The sequence below is a fragment of the Gymnoscopelus braueri genome, assembly GCF_963280865.1.
Source record: "Gymnoscopelus braueri genome assembly, chromosome: 20".
In the NCBI taxonomy this organism is placed as follows: Eukaryota; Metazoa; Chordata; class Actinopteri; order Myctophiformes; family Myctophidae; genus Gymnoscopelus; species Gymnoscopelus braueri.
Window position 1 is genome coordinate 46,656,025 of NC_137622.1, and position 22,270 is coordinate 46,678,294.

General features: G+C 43.2%; 2 protein-coding genes across 6 annotated transcripts in view; both read right to left on the reverse strand.

The window, feature by feature from the left end:
* Positions 1 to 11,514, reverse strand: part of LOC308075754 (uncharacterized protein) — a 41,578-nt gene extending 30,064 nt beyond the window's left edge. Inside the window, exons 1-7 of the mRNA XM_080415702.1 lie at positions 11,473 to 11,514; positions 10,001 to 10,561; positions 8,008 to 8,100; positions 6,048 to 7,302; positions 5,690 to 5,920; positions 1,723 to 1,867; positions 471 to 898 (exon numbers count right to left, since the gene is read on the reverse strand). Of these exons, the coding sequence (XP_080271828.1) occupies positions 471 to 898; positions 1,723 to 1,867; positions 5,690 to 5,920; positions 6,048 to 7,302; positions 8,008 to 8,100; positions 10,001 to 10,527 (2,679 nt within the window). The 5' untranslated portion in view covers positions 10,528 to 10,561; positions 11,473 to 11,514. The remainder of the gene's footprint in view (positions 1 to 470; positions 899 to 1,722; positions 1,868 to 5,689; positions 5,921 to 6,047; positions 7,303 to 8,007; positions 8,101 to 10,000; positions 10,562 to 11,472) is intronic.
* A 2,141-nt stretch (positions 11,515 to 13,655) lies between these two features.
* The window catches only part of dele1 (DAP3 binding cell death enhancer 1), a 31,564-nt gene continuing 22,949 nt past the window's right edge, over positions 13,656 to 22,270 (reverse strand). For all 5 annotated transcript variants that reach the window (XM_080416455.1, XM_080416453.1, XM_080416454.1 and 2 more), the window contains 2 exons: positions 17,310 to 17,460; positions 13,656 to 15,252 (listed from right to left, as the gene is read on the reverse strand). In XM_080416455.1, coding sequence (XP_080272581.1) covers positions 15,074 to 15,252; positions 17,310 to 17,460 — 330 coding nt within the window. In that variant the 3' untranslated portion in view covers positions 13,656 to 15,073. The remainder of the gene's footprint in view (positions 15,253 to 17,309; positions 17,461 to 22,270) is intronic.

Consider the following 22,270-nt stretch of genomic DNA (forward strand, 5'->3'; position numbering starts at 1 on the left):
AGGCAGGCAGGCAGGCAGGCAGCAGGCAGGCAGACAGACAGACAGACAGGCAGGCAGACAGACAGACAGACAGACAGACAGAGAGACAGACAGACAGACAGACAGACAGACAGACAGACAGACAGACAGACAGACAGACAGACAGACAGACAGACAGACAGACAGACAGACAGACAGACAGGCAGGCAGACAGACAGACAGACACACAGGACGAGACAGAAAAAGGGGTAGAAGGGAATACAAAAAAGAGAGAAAGACAGATTTTATATCAATAAACAATATTATAGACAATTGTAAAAGTCTGGTCACAACCTAATGCAGAGTGTCTGGGGGCGGGACTTCCGTAGTACATAATTCCCCTGGAAACAATCTTTTTCGACCAATCACAACACATCTCCTCGGGCGGTACTTCCGTGTAGACACTCAACCAGATGTTTGGAAATGCAGCATAATATTATCATTGCTCTCACCTCATTGGCTGCTTTGAGGGGGTCGGGTTCCAGATCGGGGTCATCACTGGGAGGGGCGGGCCGGTTGCCGGAGCAGACGGGCCGGTGGTACTGGGTGGTCCCGGTGGGAATGTGCCAAAAATACACCTCTGAAGAATCTGTGACCTCCCTCCAGCCTGGAGGCAGACCCCCCTCATTCCACCCCGGAGGCAGACCCGCCTCATTCCACCCCGGAGGCAGACCCGCCTCATTCCAGCCTGGAGGCAGACCCCCCTCATTCCAGCCTGGAGGCAGACTCCCCTCATTCCAGCCTGGAGGCAGACCCCCCTCATTCCAGCCTGGAGGCAGACCCCCCTCATTCCAGCCTGGAGGCAGACCCCCCTCATTCCAGCCTGGAGGCAGACTCCCCTCATTCCACCCCGGAGGCAGACCCCCTTCAGTCCACACATCTGATCAAACACAAAAACACATATTAATTCATTTTGTACATTTAGAGAAGAACTATGTTTTATCCTCGTTTTCCTAATTAATTAATTCCTCCCCATGCTGCTGTTGTACCCTACTGCTTCACTTTAGCCTGGGATCACTTTAGCCTGGGATCACTTTAGCCTGGGATCACTTTAGCCTGGGATCACTTTAGCCTGGGATCACTTTAGACTGGGATCACTTTAGACTGGGATCACTTTAGACTGGGATCACTTTAGCCTGGGATCACTTTAGCCTGGGATCACTTTAGCCTGGGATCACTTTAGCCTGGGATCACTTTAGCCTGGGATCACTTTAGCCTGGGATCACTTTAGACTGGGATCACTTTAGACTGGGATCACTTTAGTGGGATCACTTTAGACTGGGATCACTTTAGTGGGATCACTTTAGCCTGGGATCACTTTAGCCTGGGATCACTTTAGACTGGGATCACTTTAGACTGGGATCACTTTAGCCTGGGATCACTTTAGACTGGGATCACTTTAGCCTGGGATCACTTTAGACTGGGATCACTTTAGCCTGGGATCACTTTAGCCTGGGATCACTTTAGACTGGGATCACTTTAGACTGGGATCAACGCCTTTTCAGTTTTTCTGATCCGGTCTAGAGAGGACAAAACCCATGAGCTCTGAGCACTCCATCATTTATACACCAGACTGAAAACACACACACACACACACACACACACACACACACACACACACACACACACACACACACACACACACACACACACACACACACACACACACACACACACACACACACACACACACACACACAGTACCTGTGTGGTGGGGGGTGTGGGGGGAGGGGCTCTCCTGGGACAGCGTTGTCCAGCTGGAGTCCTCGTCTTCTGATGGAGGGTCAGAGACCCCGCCCCCTATCACCGGGACCACGCCCACTCCCACTGGGACCACGCCCACTCTCACCTGTACAATCAAAATAAACGTTAGGGACCAGTCGACATGTACAGAAGGGGGGGCATGGAGGGTCATGCCTTTCTAATTTTGGTCCAAGGGAGGGTCAGCTAATTTTACTTTGAATCCAAGGGAGGGTCAATTTTGAATTGATAAAATAGTCCGTTTTTTATATATCTTTTTAGTACAGCAGAACAGTGGTCAATGACCCCTCTCCATTTCAAAGGATACAAAGAATTCAAATCAAGAAACACCTTGTCTATTTAGAATCAATGACGGTCGTTAACAAGCCATCAACGCACAGCGAGTGTGAACGACCCAGTCAAATCTATTCAGCGTCTTAACGATGGTGGTTGAACAATTAAGCAAAACTTCAACAGGCGTTATTGGAGAGATGCATTATAAATAGGCCTACTATAACTGGATATTCATAATCATTTGAAGTAATTCTGTGCATGTATTAATGTGGATCTATATGGACAGTTGTGTATAGATGCCTAGCTCCACAAGTAAAACCAGAAGCATCAGGCCATAATTGATAGCCTAATTTGTTTTATGTAGGCAACAGTGTAGTTGTAGTCACTGTAGTTGATAATTAAAAGGGCAGAGTGACAAAAGTTTTAAACTACTGGTTACCAAATATTCAACTTTCTTCAATCTGACCAGGATTCAATAGGTTTCCCATATGTAAGATGAGAACACTATCCACTCTGCTACCACTACTACAGATACACTGTGCATTTAGCAAGACTGACTACAGCAATGTTCTAATCAATGTGGAAAGCAAAACATTGGACAAATCAGTTTTAAATGTCATGTTGTATTTGATGGGGAGGGTTAGGGGTGTCAAGAATTTCACAATACGATACATGATGTTGGGCATGATATCGATATGATATATTATTAATGTTCTTTTCTCATGCATCAACATTGGCCATCATCTTTAGTTTAAAATAACGTTATAAAGCAAGTTAAAAACAATTACAAAGTGCTTTGTACACACAAATAAATACATTTGTGCAAGCTTAATGGAGAAGTGAAGTTCTCACTAACTATAAACCCATTGTTTCAGAGGACAGATAGACACTAATATAACAAATATAATATAATATAAGACTGCATAACTATAAATTCCACAAACCTCATATTTTTGTCATCTGGACTTTACCAACCAAGTGCAGCCTAGTTATTTCCAACAGCTAAAAAAAATCTATGATACCAGATACAGTATAATACCGTGTAAACAATCTTAGATTAGATGTAGGCCTATTTGAGAGTGCAGATGCATGTCACATTAACGAGCGTCAACGAGCATCAGCTGACACACAACACCTCCCCTCTGCAGTGCTTTAAACTGAAAGTGACTGGAGTCTGTTTCATTTCTCTACAAAATACCTTGAATATGATGGAGGACATGATTAATAATTACTATGATTATGATAAGCTTTACATTTCATATCATACAGTAAAAACTCCTAACTTTCACCGGCAAAAAAAAAGAAAGTGTTTTTTTTTTATTAAAAAAACAATTAAAAAAATATTACGATACAGTATGACATCATGACAATACCTATCATCACAATTTAATACCACGATAGGCTATATCGTGACACAATATATCGTGACACTTCTAGGCGGGGAGGGTTACTCTTTTTTTTGTAATCACTTGGGGAGGGTCATTGATTTTTTTTTGTCAAAGGGAGGGTCATGGCATTTTAGATCAGGGCACATACATTTTCTCCAGGGGTACCCTTCTTTAAAAATCGACCTGTCCCTTATTATGAGCAGTTTGCTTCCTCGCTGTAGGGCTCCAATGTAACATTGTTTATATGTAAACAGTATAATTCATAATAAACTACTATATGTAAGCAGTATAATTATGTTAACTACTAGACCATACCCGTGGGGGGATATGAGCACCCAAGTATGTGCAGTTTGGGTTATGCGCCGTGCAGGCGTGCACAGACAGTATATCAGGGATGGACAGTGACTTTAAGGCCTACCTCCAACACTTACGCATGTGCATGTCCCGTCATCGCGCCGTGGAGCCACAGAGAACACACACAAACACCCACGCATAAACAGCCAGAGCCGTCCCCCGTCACAAACAAACACACACATGAACGGTGGCCAGTTGTTGACTTGTCAAGATCTTTTGGATAATGACACCTTTTACTTCCTTCTAACTAATACATTATTTGCATTAAATTCACAACAATAAAATATCAGATGCACAGTTTAAAGTGCGGGTGCGTCCCTACACACTTTTTCCTTTTCAGGCTATTCACAGGTTAAAGTAAATACTGGTAAGTTTTAGAATACTTTTGACTTGAGAACAACACCATAAAAACCTTATGAGAGAACTGGACACGGAAACAGGTTTGTATATAAAGGTAAGTTAATATTTATTATGTCCCTAATACAGTGGCTTCCTCGCCTTAAAACCAATAAACACAAAAACACAAAAGTAACACTATACTACTAAAATGCCCTAACTTCCTATGGTGCCTCTAACTAACTAAAATACAACACTACACAACAACTATAAAATAATTATAAAGTTGTGCAAATACGCAGGGTGCAATCTTAGCAACTTCAAAAGTAAAGTGCTGGTGCCAATAAAGTGCTTCGATACTCAACACAGGTTCAAGGGGTTTTCCTGAATGTCCTAATATGGGGGTGTAGGGGAAGAGGCTTTAGGCCAGGCTTCTGCGTCTTCTTTTATTCTTGTCACCGTCTGTAATTAAAGAAACTTGGACCAGTTCATCTGTGCATTTACAGGATATAGCGTTGGTTCTAGGGCAGTGGTAATACAAGGATAACATTGCATGTTCAGTTACTTACTCGCCAGCCAGATATGAAACCTGGCTCTGAGTTGGCAACGTTCTCGCCACTTCTCCCGTCTCCTCGCTCCTTATATGGTCTGGCTCGCTCGTCTCTTCCTCCCCTCCGACACTCTCGTTCCAATGACTTCTTCTGAATAGGAGTAGGCACACCTCGGCTTCCGATTCCTCTCCAGGTGGCTGGTGTGTCTACAACTCTCTTTTTCTCCACCCTTGCTCCGTGGTTTCTGTGGCACAACCTTCTCCTCCGCCTCACTATTTGTTCTGTGTGGGCTCCTGCGTTCTCTCTGTTCAACCGGGCCCACGCCCACCTTTACACCACCCAGAGCACACCTTTACACCACCCAGAGCACACCTTTACACCACCCAGAGCACACCTTTACACCACCCAGAGCACACCTTTACACCACCCAGAGCACACCTTTCTCCGCTCTCATTTGTTCCTGGTGACATAATGTCTCGGGGCATTGGGCCAACGGGGTCACGCCCAAGTGACCCGGTCATTGTCACACAGGGGGGCACCTCGACTTAGGGACCGGGGGAAAACATGTTGATACAAAAAAAACTTACAGTGCAAACTTTTACAGATAATATTTAAGATGATGGTTTTAGTGAGAAATATACACATGTTAGGCACCAATAAAATACATTGAAAAAAAGAACAAAACTCCCCCGTTTGACCCTGTCACACACACACACACACACACACACACACACACACACACACACAGACAGACACACAGACACACACACAGACAGACACACAGACAGACACACAGACAGACACACAGACACACACACAGACAGACACACAGACAGACAGACAGACAGACAGACAGACACACACACACACACACAGACAGACAGACACACAGACACACACACAGACAGACAGACAGACAGACAGACAGACAGACAGACAGACAGACAGACAGACACACACACTGTGTAAAAATTGTACAATTACAAAACGGTATAATTATGTTCCCACCTCAGGAAGCCCCTCCTCCTCCTGCAGCCTGCCACTAGGGGGCGCTCTGCTCTGCTGCAGGAACTGGTTGTCATTGTTGGGGTGCAGCTCCACCTTGATGACCCGGGGCTGGGGGGCCCGGGGGGGGGCCCGGGGGGGGGGGCCGGGGGGACTCCTCTCTGCTCCACAGCGCCTCCACCAGGCCGTCAGAAGCAGAGGAGGAGCTAGAGGAGATGGGAGGAGCCTCCAGCACTACTGGGAGGAGAGGAGGCGGGGTCTGTGTTGGCTCCTCCTCTAGCTCCTCCTCCTGCTTGCTGCTGCTCTTCTCCTCCTGCTGGTTGTCTCTCTCCTTATAAGGGCTGGTGTCCTCCTCTAGCGCCTCCTGCTGGTTGTCTCTCTCCTTATAAGGACTGTTCTCCTCTAACACCTCCTGCTGGTTGTCTCTCTCCTTATAAGGGCTGTTCTCCTCTAGCGCCTCCTGCTGGTTGTCTCTCTCCTTATAAGGGCTGGTCTCCTCTAGCGCCTCCTGCTGGTTGTCTCTCTCCTTATAAGGACTGTTCTCCTCTAGCGCCTCCTGCTGGTTGTCTCTCTCCTTATAAGGGCTGTTCTCCTCCTCTAGCGCCTCCTGCTGGTTGTCTCTCTCCTTATAAGGGCTGGTCTCCTCCTCTAGCGCCTCCTGCTGGTTGTCTCTCTCCTTATAAGGGCTGGTCTCCTCCTCTAGCGCCTCCTGCTGGTTGTCTCTCTCCTTATAAGGACTGTTCTCCTCTAGCGCCTCCTGCTGGTTGTCTCTCTCCTTATAAGGGCTGTTCTCCTCTAGCGCCTCCTGCTGGTGGTCTCTCTCCTTATAAGGACTGGTCTCCTCCTCTAGCGCCTCCTGCTGGTTGTCTCTCTCCTTATAAGGACTGTTCTCCTCTAGCGCCTCCTGCTGGTTGTCTCTCTCCTTATAAGGGCTGTTCTCCTCTAGCGCCTCTTGCTGGTTGTCTCTCTCCTTATAAGGGCTGTTCTCCTCTAGCGCCTCCTGCTGGTTGTCTCTCTCCTTATAAGGGCTGGTCTCCTCTAGCGCCTCCTGCTGGTTGTCTCTCTCCTTATAAGGGCTGGTCTCCTCCTCTAGCGCCTCCTGCTGGTTGTCTCTCTCCTTATAAGGACTGTTCTCCTCTAGCGCCTCCTGCTGGTTGTCTCTCTCCTTATAAGGACTGTTCTCCTCTAGCGCCTCCTGCTGGTTGTCTCTCTCCTTATAAGGGCTGGTCTCCTCCTCTAGCGCCTCCTGCTGGTTGTCTCTCTCCTTATAAGGGCTGGTGTCCTCCTCTAGCGCCTCCTGCTGGTGGTCTCTCTCCTTATAAGGACTGTTCTCCTCTAGCGCCTCCTGCTGGTTGTCTCTCTCCTTATAAGGGCTGGTGTCCTCCTCTAGCGCCTCCTGCTGGTGGTCTCTCTCCTTATAAGGGCTGTTCTCCTCTAACACCTCCTGCTGGTTGTCTCTCTCCTTATAAGGGCTGGTGTCCTCCTCTAGCGCCTCCTGCTGGTTGTCTCTCTCCTTATAAGGGCTGGTCTCCTCCTCTAGCACCTCCTGCTGGTTGTCTCTCTCCTTGTCAGGGCTGCTCTCCTCCTCCTGCTCCTTCTCTGGAGAGCAGGACCTCCTGTTCATGTTGATGAGGTTTTAATCATAGTTTTAATCATAGTTTTAATCATAGTTTTAATCATAGTTTTAATCATCTGAACGTATAACTTTTAGTCTAGTTTTATAAATGTTGGTGATTAATGATTAATGATTTGTAAATCGGCTACTGAAACTAGATCTACAAGCTCAGAGTGTGACACCACTAGTCTTAGTTCTACTGGATCTCTTCTCCGCTAGTCTTAGTTCTACTGGATCTCTTCTCCTCTAGTCTTAGTTCTACTGGATCTCTTCTCCGCTAGTCTTAGTTCTACTGGATCTCTTCTCCGCTAGTCTTAGTTCTACTGGATCTCTTCTCCACTAGTCTTAGTTCTACTGGATCTCTTCTCCACTAGTCTTAGTTCTACTGGATCTCTTCTCCACTAGTCTTAGTTCTACTGGATCTCTTCTCCGCTAGTCTTAGTTCTACTGGATCTCTTCTCCACTAGCCTTAGTTCTACTGGATCTCTTCTCCACTAGTCTTAGTTCTACTGGATCTCTTCTCCACTAGTCTTAGTTCTACTGGATCTCTTCTCCGCTAGTCTTAGTTCTACTGGATCTCTTCTCCACTAGTCTTAGTTCTACTGGATCTCTTCTCCGCTAGTCTTAGTTCTACTGGATCTCTTCTCCACTAGTGTCTATATACTGTCAATATATTTAGTAATGGTAGTTTTAGATGAACCCTGACCTCCTGTTGTCCTCCTGGGAGCAGGACCTCTTGTTGCTCCAGTTAAAGTCCAGGTTCTTCTGCTGGTGGAACTCCAGGAAGCTCTTGGTTCTCCTACAGAAAGGAGAAACAAACAAGTCCTTTGGTGACTTATCTTTTTATCTTTGTATTATCTATCTGTGTTTATTATGTTTATATCATACAACGCAATAAAGCCATTACGGTCCTTTCACATGTATGTATGATATGAGCAATCTATAACCACTTCAACCCCAGCATTGGTATTGTGGGGGAAGCTTTCGCTGAAAATAGCAGATCGACAAGCTCACAACGTGATGCTTTCCGTCGCGTTGTGAGCTTGTCAATCTGCTATTTTCAGCGAAAGCTTCCCCCATAACAGAAAAGACACTTGTATTGAGCCCTGATGGACTCCGGTTAAGGGTTTTAAGTGGTTAAGTTAAATAAGGTTTCTATAAGGGGTTCTAGGCAACTTCATAGATCAAAAAAAGAAAAAAACTGTTGTCAAACAGAGCTGGGCTGGATTAGTACTGTTGACTGACAACCCCTTCAGCCAATCAGCAGTTTGTTCCCCTTCAGCCAATCAACAGCTCATTTTCCCCACCACCAGCCAAAATGACGCAAGGGGACTTTTGAAGGGGCTATGCCGAAAATAGGTTGCTTTATTCGGATACATACGTGTCACTGCCCGCCCCTGCCGGTTCTCTGAATTTTTATTTTTAAATAGGCTCTGTCATGATTAATTGACCACATATATGAAGTTAAACAACAAAATTCTATCCAAACGGTATCTTAAAAGTAAATTCTGTGCCTCAAAAAAGGCGTTTTAAAGTTTTAAACCCGAAACCAAAAACAGCGGACAGAAAAAATGGCCGCCCGTTCCATTTTTGTCGGCTGCACTCGGTTCCATTCGGTTTCACTCAAACTCGCCACCTGATTGGCCAATCTTCGCTGTCAATCACAGAACGTTGAGCGAGGACACTGATAGGACAGTTCACACGGACACGGACGCGCACGTGCACGGACGCACATGCACTTCATTTCATTTACGTCCCGGATACCCGGATGTCAAAACATAAATAGAAGGGAAAATAGAAATTGGATTTCATAAAGAGGACTGTGTTTCACCCCAGCATCATTATATAGTGGCTGATAGAGGGGAATCCCTTTAATGAGCTGAAGCTCTATGATTCAATGTACGAGGAAAAACAGGGACGTGGTGATGCAACGCGGCGTGGTCTTGTAGGTCAGCTGTGTTCCCTGTGTGACAACGTTGTACTCTGAAGCAAAAACAGGCACTAGTTGAGCGTCTCTGCAGAACGCACAGACGTAAAGCGCTGCAGTGAGAGCGATACGCATCATTTAATATTAAGACAACGTCAAAAGTAACCTGTGCCATGCCAAACATCCAGCTGCGTTTGTACATTGATTAGTTCACCACAGGGACGTGTCGTTGTGTTGAAACCTGCACCGTGCTATGCTACGGCTAATCACAAACACAGGATAAATGTGAATGGATACACAACCCGCTCCCATAAAACATTGCCACTCCAAAAGTAGCTTTTTTTCTTTCTTTTTTTTTCACGATTTTGTAAACCATTTTTTTCACCCATGGTGCCAATTGCCTATGTATTCCTGGGCACTACTCTCCTTCTGCCAGCCTAGGGAGAGCCCAGAACTGAGCTCATGCCTCCTTCAGTGCATGAGAGCTAACAAACCTTCTTATCACCTGACAGGGGGGAGTTTCCCCGTAGGAAGTAGCGTGTGGAAGGAACACTTAATTCCAACCAGTTCCTTTCCCCTCCATCAGGCACCCCGGCTGACCAGGGGGGAGTATATATGTATATATACATATACATATATATATATATATATATATATATATATATATATATGTATATATACATATACATATATATATATATATATATATATATATACACTTATATACAGCGCCCTCCTCTCCAAACAGTAAGGAGGCTGTTAGATCTCATACCTACGGAACGGAGGCGGGTGGGCGTTGTCCTTCCCTCCGTCCAGCCAATCAGAGCCGGTGTTGATGTCTGTGACGTTGGCATGACCTCTGACCCCGGTCAGGAGGCTCTGGGCGCGGCGCTGCAGGTTGGCGCCGTTCTTCACCAGCTTGGGGTTGGTGCCGCTGAAGGGGGCGGAGTTACAGGAGGCGTAGAGGGCGGAGCTAGACGAGGACTTGGTGGGCAGGCCCCGCCCCCTTGTGGCAGGTTGGTTTTTGGGAGGCGGAGCCAGCAGGCTGTCACTCAGGCCCGTCGTCGTGGCGACGGCGGTGTAGCGCTGACGCCCCCTTGACAACGTGGAGGCGGAGCCTCCCGTCTCCATGGCAACGGACTCCTTGATGACATCACATCCCTGCAGCTGGTTGTGGGAGGAGCGAAGGCTTAACGAGGTGGGCAGGGCCACGGACGGCGGGCCGCCGCGATTGGCCAGGCCCACGTTGGATGGGGAGGAGCCAGAGCGGGAGAGGAGAGGAGTTATGACCGACGTCATTTCTGATTGGACAAAACACTGGAGAGAGGCGTAGCTGTGGAGAAACAAAACACACACACATACACACACACGCACGGATGCACACACACGCACACGTTTAGCTGGGAATCTTTATTTTTTATTTATTTAACCAGTAAAAAACACATTGAGAATACAGTCTCTTGGACTGGACTTATGGCTGTTTAAAGCCCAGCCAATAGGAACACAGGGAGCGCACCCTAGCCAATAGGAACACAGGGAGCGCACCCTAGCCAATAGGAACACAGGGAGCGCACCGTGGCCAATAGGAACACAGGGAGCGCACCCTAGCCAATAGGAACACAGGGAGCGCACCCTGGCCAATAGGAACACAGGGAGCGCACCCTGGCCAATAGGAACACAGTGAGCGCACCTTGGCCAATAGGAACACAGTGAGCGCACCCTGGCCAATAGGAACACAGGGAGCGCACCCTGGCCTGGGATCAAAACCTTTTTCTGATCCGATCGGAGTGGAAATAACTTTGAACACGCCGTTCATCTCCAAAATGATTCCCCTGATGAATGGTTTAAAATGTGTTTCATTTGGTTTAAAATGTGTTTCATTTGGTTTAAAATGTTTCATTTGGTTCAATCGTTTCCTTTCTTTTGGTATAATAATGGTTTGGTATTTATATATATGGTTGGTGGATGGGAGGAGCCTCTCAGGTCCTCATGTTACGTTAGTGACGTCCACCGTAGGATAACTATAATGAGACAGACTTTATTTATAGGATAAGTGAAAATAAATGAATGAACAATAAACCTATCATCTATATTTATAACTGTAATGCACATTAAAACTCACCTATAATAAAATAAAATCATAATAATAATAACAATAATAAAATTGACCTATTATGTAATAATACAACTACAATAATACATTTATAAATGTGATGAAAAGCAACAGATTGATGCAAAACCTACTTTAAAAAGTCAAAGCTGTGATGGGTGGAGCCTGAGTGAGCACACACACACACACATACTGATTAATAACATTAAATACATGATCAATAACATGAAATCATCTCCATCTAAACAGCAGGCATTGCCAGTATAATGTTATCAACAATGGTATCAGCATAATCTTTTAAGGTTTATCAGAAAATAAAGGATAAAAAAGAATCAAAATCTGCCAATATAATATATATAAATATATATAATATATATATAATATATAAATAAGTCATCTTTTGATTTATAAGCAATTAAGAAAAAAGAAAAAAAAAACATTTTGCCAAGTCATGTTGTATCTGCATTTACATGAATATCTGCCTATAAATCATGTCTTTGATTTGGACAGATATGTTATAATGTAACAATCATTCTAATAAGCAATGAGACGGGATGAATCAGTGTTATGATGAGAGCATAGAGTTATAAACACTAATCACTATTATGTATGACTTATTAATATGCTATGGGGCTGGAATGATGACAACCAGACGGTCTCCCACCAATCTAACACCCAACACCCAGCATCTATAGGACCCAGCAGCACCCAACACCCAGCATCTATAGGACCCAGCAGCACCCAACACCCAGCATCTATAGGACCCAACACCCAGCATCTATAGGACCCAGCAGCACCCAACACCCAGCATCTATAGGACCCAGCAGCACCCAACACCCAGCATCTATAGGACCCAGCAGCACCCAACACCCAGCATCTATAGGACCCAACACCCAGCATCTATAGGACCCAGCAGCACCCAACACCCAGCATCTATAGGACCCAGCAGCACCCAACACCGTATGGATGACGCACCCAAAGCACTGACTAACAGAGTTTATTTACATCCTGTCGTCTCCCTCCATAAGCTCTACTCACCATTATACCATTATACTATATATACTACTCACCATTATACCATATATACTATATATACTACTCCATAAGCTCTACTATAAGCTCTACTCACCGATGATGTTAGCAGCTTCACATCTGATCTGATGATGATGATGCTCTGTTCTCCCACAGACACGCAGGCAGACAGACAGACAGACAGACAGACAGACAGACAGACAGAGAGAAACAGACAGGCAGGCAGACAGACAGACAGACAGAGAGAAACAGACAGACAGGCAGGCAGACAGACAGACAGACAGACAGACAGGTTTAACGTCCAGTTCTCTTAGTGGATCACGTCATCCTCATCTTCTTCATCATCATCATCATCATCATTGCCTCTCTCCTCCAATCAGTGCAGAGGACGCTCAGAACCATAAAACCTGTTGTTTCATAACTCATAATGACATTCACATGACGTCATCCTCGCCCGACGGTGCATGACGTCATGCAGTGAACCGTTTTTAAATGGAATGAAACGTTTAGTTTAACTTTCCTTATTCATGAATATAAAACCATATACAAGTTATATGCTGAAACTTATGAAAAACTAAATAAACAAAAGAGAAGTGAAAGGGAAGGAAAACAGAACATATCTGGGCTGACTGACTGAATTAGCCTCCTATATTATTATTAGTTATTGACTTAACCCCTAGTCATTAATTATCAATTAATTATCAATTAATGACTGACTCCTGATAATAATAATTATTAATTCATGACTGACACCTGAAAATAATAACTATATGAATTAATGACTGACACACCTGACACTAATCACCAGATGATGATTGGACAGATAATCAAACTGACACCAAAACTACTGTAAACAAAAATAAGATACAAACATACATTGTAGCTCCTACAATGAGTTAATTGTAGGATCTACAATATATCTGTCTGTTTTTTTACTGACCTGTAAATGAATGACTTCTCCTGTAATGATGTACTTACCAGTCCAGATGTTCCCTCAGCAGCAACATAAACATTCAATCTATAGAATATTGTACATTCATTGATACATTATTATAGCCTAATACGCCTATTAAATTACATATCTAATAAAGACACTTTTCACATTAGTTTAGCAACCATCTGTACATAACCTTCACATTAAACATCTATTAATAACCTTCACATTAAACATCTGTAATAATAACCTTCAAATTAAACATCTGTATATCTGTAAATAACCATAACATTAAACATCTGTATATCCTGTAAATAACCTTAACATTCAATCAATAGAAAAAGCACACAGTGTGGTAAATACTTTTAATGGCATTTGTGCGTTAAAATAAAAAGCAGTTTTTAATAACAACATAATGTAATAAAACACCTCTGTCTTCTTTTCCATTATTGATGCATTAATGGTTCATTTCACACATAAAGACACAGATATTATTTAACCATTTAACCCCTAGAAACTTGGTTGGTCAAGGTCCTTCATACTGGTGTGAACTGGTAGTTTTAGCCAAATGTTCACATTATTATAACTGGTGTGAGCTGGTAATTTTAGCCAAATGTTCACATTATTATAACCGGTGTGAACTGGTCGTTTTAGCCAAATGTTCACATTTATTGAATTTATTTAAATTATTTATTATAACCATTTCAATCTTAGCTGGTTGGAGGTCAGCCAGGGCTCTGTCCTTGGCCCCCGTCCGATTTTTCCTGTTTCACCAAATGTGTGAGCCGGTAGTTTTAGCCGGTAGTTTTAGCCAAATGTATTATAACCTGCCCAGAATAGGGTCACTAGTGGTTAATCATATAATGATAATATAATATAATATTATTATAAAGGCCGCTTGTCTTTGTATAAGGCTGTGGTTATAATGATGCAAATTAAATGCCCATATATGGAACATGTGTTCAGGATGAAAGCTCAGGAGTTTGCATCTCTGACAATATATATATAAATATATATTTTACACAAACACAAATAAGACCTTCCGTCCCTAAACTAAACCCTAAACTAAACCAAACCCATGACCAAAATATCTTCAACTGGCTTTAAGTTCAATAAAAATATCACATACATCAGCACAACCTCAAGCCCCTCCCACCTTTAGAAAAATATACATTATCCTTAATAATACGGACGTAGAGCCTTCATCCTACTCCTCCCGCCCAACACTCCCCGCCGACAGGCTCCGCCCCCAGCCCATAGGAGTACATACAGTGATAATAAACATCACCCTCCCCTCCCCAGAACACAGGCCAATTGTGTTCATAAAGACGCTCCACAAAGCCGGATGCACCACGTGGATTCAAACCCACAACCTGTGGGCAGCACTTTACCACTGAGCCACCCGAGCGTTTAGAGCACTGACTGTCACTATATGAACTGACGTGACGTATCTGTAGATGTGAACTGACGTGACGTATCTGTAGATGTGAACTGACGTGACGTATCTGTAGATGTGAACTGACGTGACGTATCTGTAGATGTGAACTGACGTGACGTATCTGTAGATGTGAACTGACGTGACGTATCTGTAGATGTGAACTGACGTGACGTATCTGTAGATGTGAACTGACGTGACGTATCTGTAGATGTGAACTAACGTGACATATTTATAAAGAGTGACATTATTTATATGAACACATATCTATAAACTCTATAAATACCTACATTCTTAATAGCCCCTAGTGTGATGTCAGAGCAGGGGGGCTGGACTAGCCCACCCCTAGTGTGATGTCAGAGCAAGGGGGCGGGGTGTAGAGGTGCAGGTTGCCGGTCAGATTCCCGGTGCTCCAGCTGTGGGGCAGGAGGCTCAGGCTGCCTGGCTGGACGGCACGTTGGCGCTGCGACACGGAGAAACACGGAGCGGAGCGGATGGAGCGCAACGCTGCCTCTAGTGGAGGGAGGAGGACAATGCACTGATTATTAACACATTACCTGCCAAGGACCTTACAACATGGTTTACAACGTGTTTACAAGGTGTTTACAACGTGGTTTACAACGTGTTTACAACGTGGTTTACAACGTGTTTACAACGTGTTTACAACGTGTTTACAACGTGGTTTACAACGTGTTTACAACGTGGTTTACAAGGTGTTTACAACGTGGTTTACAACGTGTTTACAACGTGGTTTACAACGTGGTTTACAACGTGGTTTACAACGTGGTTTACAACGTGGTTTACAAGGTGTTTACAAGGTGGTTTACAACGTGGTTTACAACGTGTTTACAACGTGTTTACAACGTGGTTTACAAGGTGGTTTACAAGGTGGTTTACAACGTGGTTTACAAGGTGTTTACAACGTGGTTTACAACGTGGTTTACAACGTGGTTTACAACGTGGTTTACAACGTGTTTACAACGTGGTTTACAACGTGGTTTACAACGTGGTTTACAACGTGGTTTACAACGTGGTTTACAAGGTGTTTACAACGTGGTTTACAACGTGGTTTACAACGTGGTTTACAACGTGGTTTACAAGGTGTTTACAAGGTGGTTTACAACGTGGTTTACAACGTGTTTACAACGTGGTTTACAACGTGGTTTACAAGGTGTTTACAACGTGGTTTACAACGTGGTTTACAACGTGGTTTACAAGGTGTTTACAACGTTGTTTACAACGTGTTTACAACGTGTTTACAACGTGGTTTACAACGTGGTTTACAAGGTGGTTTACAACGTGGTTTACAACGTGTTTACAACGTGGTTTACAACGTGGTTTACAACGTGGTTTACAACGTGGTTTACAACGTGTTTACAACGTGGTTTACAACGTGGTTTACAACGTGGTTTACAACGTGGTTTACAAGGTGTTTACAACGTGGTTTACAACGTGGTTTACAACGTGGTTTACAACGTGGTTTACAAGGTGTTTACAACGTGGTTTACAACGTGTTTACAACGTGTTTACAACGTGTTTACAACGTGGTTTACAACGTGGTTTACAACGTGTTTACAACGTGGTTTACAACGTGGTTTACAACGTGGTTTACAACGTGGTTTACAAGGTGTTTACAACGTGGTTTACAACGTGGTTTACAACGTGGTTTACAACGTGGTTTACAAGGTGTTTACAAGGTGGTTTACAACGTGGTTTACAACGTGTTTACAACGTGGTTTACAACGTGGTTTACAAGGTGTTTACAACGTGGTTTACAACGTGGTTTACAACGTGGTTTACAAGGTGTTTACAACGTTGTTTACAACGTGTTTACAACGTGTTTACAACTTGGTTTACAACGTGGTTTACAAGGTGGTTTACAACGTGGTTTACAACGTGTTTACAACGTGGTTTACAACGTGGTTTACAACGTGGTTTACAACGTGGTTTACAACGTGTTTACAACGTGGTTTACAACGTGGTTTACAACGTGGTTTACAACGTGGTTTACAAGGTGTTTACAACGTGGTTTACAACGTGGTTTACAACGTGGTTTACAAGGTGTTTACAACGTGGTTTACAACGTGGTTTACAACGTGGTTTACAACATGGTTTACAACGTGGCTTCCACGGCTCTTCAAAGATCGTCAATTTAAGGTAAAATTAAGGTAAAAAACTGTTTTTATCTCAGGCAGTCAATGTGTTAAAATAAATAAGATCATTTACACCATATTGATATTAATATTCATTACAATTATGATACATGGAATCCTTCATTATTATATACACATTGTTATATACAGAGGTATTATATATATATATATATATATATATATATATATATATATATATATAATATAAACGTAATATAAACAGAGGTGTAAACGATACAGAGCCTCCAGACAATAACAGGGACAATTTGTTTATTTTTGGACGACAATTCTTATATGAAACGATTCTAAGACCCAATGTTATTCTCTATAGAGAAATGACTTCCACGACCCAGAGGATGAACATGTCAGGACTTCTTTACTCTCTCTATATATATATATGTGTGTGTGTGTTCTCACCCCTGGTACCAGCAGACATCAATAAGGTTCTAGCTCTCTGGTTCCCATCCTGAGCAGCTTGCTGGTAAAACTGTACAGCTGTCTGCTGGTTCTGTTCAACACCCAGGCCTCTCTCATAACACTGACCCAGGATCAGCTTGGCCCTGGAGCTCTACACACACACACACACACACACACACACACACACACACACACACACACACACACACACACACACACACACACACACACACACACACACACACACACACACACACACACACACACACACACACACACACACACACACACACACACACACAGTTAAACCAACTTCAACCTGGTGATGACAGAACCCCGTAGTCCAAGTTCATCTGCATAGATCATTCAAAATAACAGATCTACAAGCTTACAACACCCTGACAGCTGGTAGATCTGGTGAGTAAGTTTGACAAGCGAGTCCCTCGCACCACAGATCAACTGGATCACCTAACGTGAATAAAGTATTGTTCTCTGTGGAACTCACTCATAATGTTCTAATCTGAAGACTCAGCTCTTCAGATTCCACCTCAGCCCATAGCACCTGAACTAGCCTTGACCACCATGTAGTTTTATTAAAGGTTCAAATGTAATTTAGCATGTTATTTAGCATGTTATTTAGACAGATGCTAGGTTCATTGTTTACCTGTGATCCTAGTTTACTGAGACACTACACTGTCTCTGTATTCTATGATCCTATAGTTTACTGAGACACTACACTGTCTCTGTATTCTATGATCCTATAGTTTACTGAGACACTACACTGTCTCTGTATTCTATGATCCTATAGTTTACTGAGACACTACACTGTCTCTCTGTATTTTATGATCCTATAGTTTACTGAGACACTACACTGTCTCTGTATTCTATGATCCTATAGTTTACTGAGACACTACACTGTCTCTGTATTCTATGATCCTATAGTTTACTGAGACACTACACTGTCTCTGTATTCTATGATCCTATAGTTTACTGAGACACTACACTGTCTCTGTATTCTATGATCCTATAGTTTACTGAGACACTACACTGTCTCTCTGTATTCTATGATCCTATAGTTTACTGAGACACTACACTATCTTAGGGATGTCAACAGCTAACCGGTTAGCCGGTTAGCCGATCGTTAAAAAACATCCGAATAGGCTTATCAGCGTCATGGTTAATTTTCATAGGGAGATGTCATTATGTTAAACAGACTCAGGTGGGCGCAAGAGAGTATTTTATGTGCAAGAGAACACTAGAATGAGAGAGAGATTATTTCCGCCTTGCAGCAGCACCGGGTGCTTTTAAATGCCGTAATCTAAAGAGTGAGTGACAACGAGAGAGTACACAATGTCTAAACGTATCAAGCGTAGTGCGGTCTGGGAGCATTTAAAAAAGAAAGGAGACGACAAAGTTGTTTGCAGTCTTTGTGAAACAGAGCTCGCATACAGCAGTGGTACGAGCAGCATGGGGAATCATTTAAGAGCAAAACACCCGTTTGTCGTAGTCGATGAGACGGGCACAGGAAAACAACAGCAATCATCAATGACGTCTTTTGTGCACGGCCCAGCAAGAAGATGTGATGCTCGTCGGTCAGACAAAAAGTGTGCAAAATGATTGAGGTGGACATGCTGCCTATCAGCACTGTTGAGGGAACAGGCTTCTGTGACTTAATGAGCTACCTCGAACCAGAATACCACATTCCAGCCAGATCAACAGTCACCAAACGAATAGAAGAGCGTTATAAAGAGATGTCACTTAAAATGAAAAAAAAATCTGTCCACAGCCAAGTATGTTGCTCTCACAACAGACTGCTGGACAGCATTGACCACAGAAAGTTACATAACAATAACGTGCCATTACATCGACCCAGATTGGAAGCTTCAATCTCATGTGTTGTTGACACAAAGTCTAACAGTTAGACACACAGCCCAAAATTTGGCAGAAAAGATGAAGAGTGCTGTTGATGACTGAGGACTGACTGGGCGTGTCACAGCTTGTGTCCACGACAATGCAAGCAACATTACCAAGGCCATGTCTCCGGATGATGTGGTGTGGGATGTCGTTTAGTTAAGCATTTCAATCACAGCACACCTGCAACAGAGGCGCTGGAAACTAAGCAGGACGGCATGGGCTGGGCCACCAATAAAAAGCTGATCCAATCCTGCAAAACCCACTGGAATTCAGTGTAAGATATGTTTGAGCGACTGATCGAGTGCAGGTGGTCAGTAACAGCCGTGCTGTCAGACCGCACAATCACTAAACTGGCGGACGCCAGATCCCTTGATCTCTCCAGCGAGCACTGGAAACTAATGGAGGAGATCATACCAGTGTTAGCCAAACTTAAATGTGCCACCACAGTCATGTCTGCGGAGCAGAATGTCTCGGTCTCAAACTCCTACCCAATTACCTTCAGTTTCCTCCAGAAACACCTCGTTCCCGAAGAGGATGAAAGCAGAAGAGTGGTGGAGTTCAAAGAGAAAGTCAGCACATCACTGGCAAAACGCATGAAGGTATATATTATTAACAGTAACAATATTATTATTATTTTACAAACAAAAACATAGGCTTTGTTTTCCTAATATAAATTATCTTTTACTAATACTTTTTTTAATTTTTTTTATCCATTGTATGCAGGTCAACTCTGATCAATTAATCTCCCAAGTTCCTCTGATCGCATCTGCGCTGGACCCCCGACATAAGAGCCTGCCGTTTCTTTCGCCAGCAGAAAGGGCTGACGTCACAGTAAAGTTGCATGAAATGGCATCGAGTGTTTCACTCCAAAGCAGTGGGGCTGGGGCCGCTGCTACCAGTGGAGATGAAGATGATGGTGGAGATGAAGATGATGTGCGAGTTGTGGGCCACGGAGATGGGGGCACAGACGAGGACGCAAACAGCAGCGCAATGCGACTGCTCCCTGGACATAATTACGTTACGTCCACGGACAATGGGTCAGCAAACGAAGTGGAGAGTTACTTAAGAGAGAGTTCTGCTCCCTTGGAATCAGATCCATTGGACTGGTGGAAAGTGCACAGCCTCCGTTTCCCCAGACTGGCTACCCTAGCCAGGCGCTATCTCTGTGTAGCAGGGACCTCGGTTCTATCTCTGTGTACCAGGGACCTCGGTTCTATCTCTGTGTACCAGGGACCTCGGTTCCGTCCGAGAGGGTTTTCTCCGCAGCGAATTTGACGGTCAATAGACTGCGCACTCGGTTAACACCAGAACGTGTTAATCTTCCTAGATAAATATGGTTAGCCTAAGTAAGCGGCCAGTGTGGCCTTATAGGTAGGTTGCTCTGATTTTCTTTTGTTTTATAGGACGTGTCGTATATATTTTTTAGTTTTTGGAGTCAGTAGACCCATAGAGTTATTTCTGTTTGTCTTTGTCTCTGTCTCTCTCTGCCTGTCTCTCTATCTGTGTGTGTCTCTCTCTCTTTCTCTTTTTCTCTCTCTCTCTCTCTCTGTCTCTCTCCCTCTCCCTCTCTCTCTCTCTCTCTCTCTCTCTCTCTGGTAGACAGACAGCAGCGCAGTGAGCGCACTTGTTGAGAGAGACACGCAGATCACAAGTAATTAATGTGAGTAATTAATTATTTTGTCAATATTGGTTCAGTTCTATCAGAGAAGATAAGTCCTATGGCCGGGTCTCCATCTGAGTTTCTGACAGATTGCCATCCTTCTGTTCAGACCTTCAAGCCTCCTACTGAGAAGGAAATCATAGATATAATTATGTGTCTGAAAGATTCAGCTGCTGGTCATGATGAGGTCAGGTCTAACCTAATCATCAAAACTAGTCATTCAATTATTAAGCCTTTGACCCACATCTTCACCAAATCATTAGAAACTGGAATAATACCCAATGACCTTAAAATTGCTAAAGTAGTTCCTGTTTACAAATCTGGAGACCGTAGTGTATTTAGCAACTACCGCCCTATTTCTGTTCTCCCATGTTTCTCCAAGATTCTGGAGAAGTTGGTCTATAACAGAATGATGGAACATCTGCAGGAGTGTAACATTCTGTATGAACACCAATATGGATTTAGGAAAAAACGTTCTACTGAAATGGCCATACTCCAATTGGTTGATAAAATTCATACTGCATTCAATAATAATGAATATGCTTTGGGAATTTTTCTTGACTTATCCAAAGCATTCGACACTGTTAATTATGACATCTTACTTCAAAAGCTGTTACATTATGGATTTGCTGGAATCACTCATACATGGTTTTACAATTATATTCATAACCGACAACAATTTGTTATCATTAATGGAAGGTCATCAGATAGTGCCACTTTAACATGTGGGGTCCCACAGGGATCTATACTAGGTCCACTCTTATTCCTTATTTATATCAATGACTTGGCTTCAGCTTTGTCCTCCTTGTTTCCTGTACTTTTTGCAGATGATACAAATTTATTTATTTCACATCCTGATTTTTCTGTTCTTATGGCAAAAGCTAATCATGATTTAGGAAATATTTCAAAATGGTTCAAATTAAACAAATTATCTCTCAATATAAAAAAATCAAATTTTATTATATTTACATCAAAAAACAAAAAATATTGTAAATCTAACACCTGTCTGTCTATAGGAGATAACCCAATCACTCAGGTTTCATCAACAACTTTCCTTGGACTAATTATCCATGAAAGTCGAAGCTGGAAAAGCCACATTAGCCATGTCTGTAAAAAAATATCTAAATCTGTCGGCATTATTGGCAAATTCCGTAGTTGTGTTCATCATAAGTGTCTCCTAACCCTTTATTATAGTTTAATTTATCCGTATCTTATATATTGCAATATCATTTGGGGAGCTACTTATCCTTCACATCTAAACAAACTCCATATGTTGCAAAAAAGATTCTGCAGGATTGCTACGTGTAGTGATTGGTCTGCTCATTCTGCCCCACTTTTAAAACAACTTAATATTTTATCAATTTTAAATTTACATAAATACCAAACC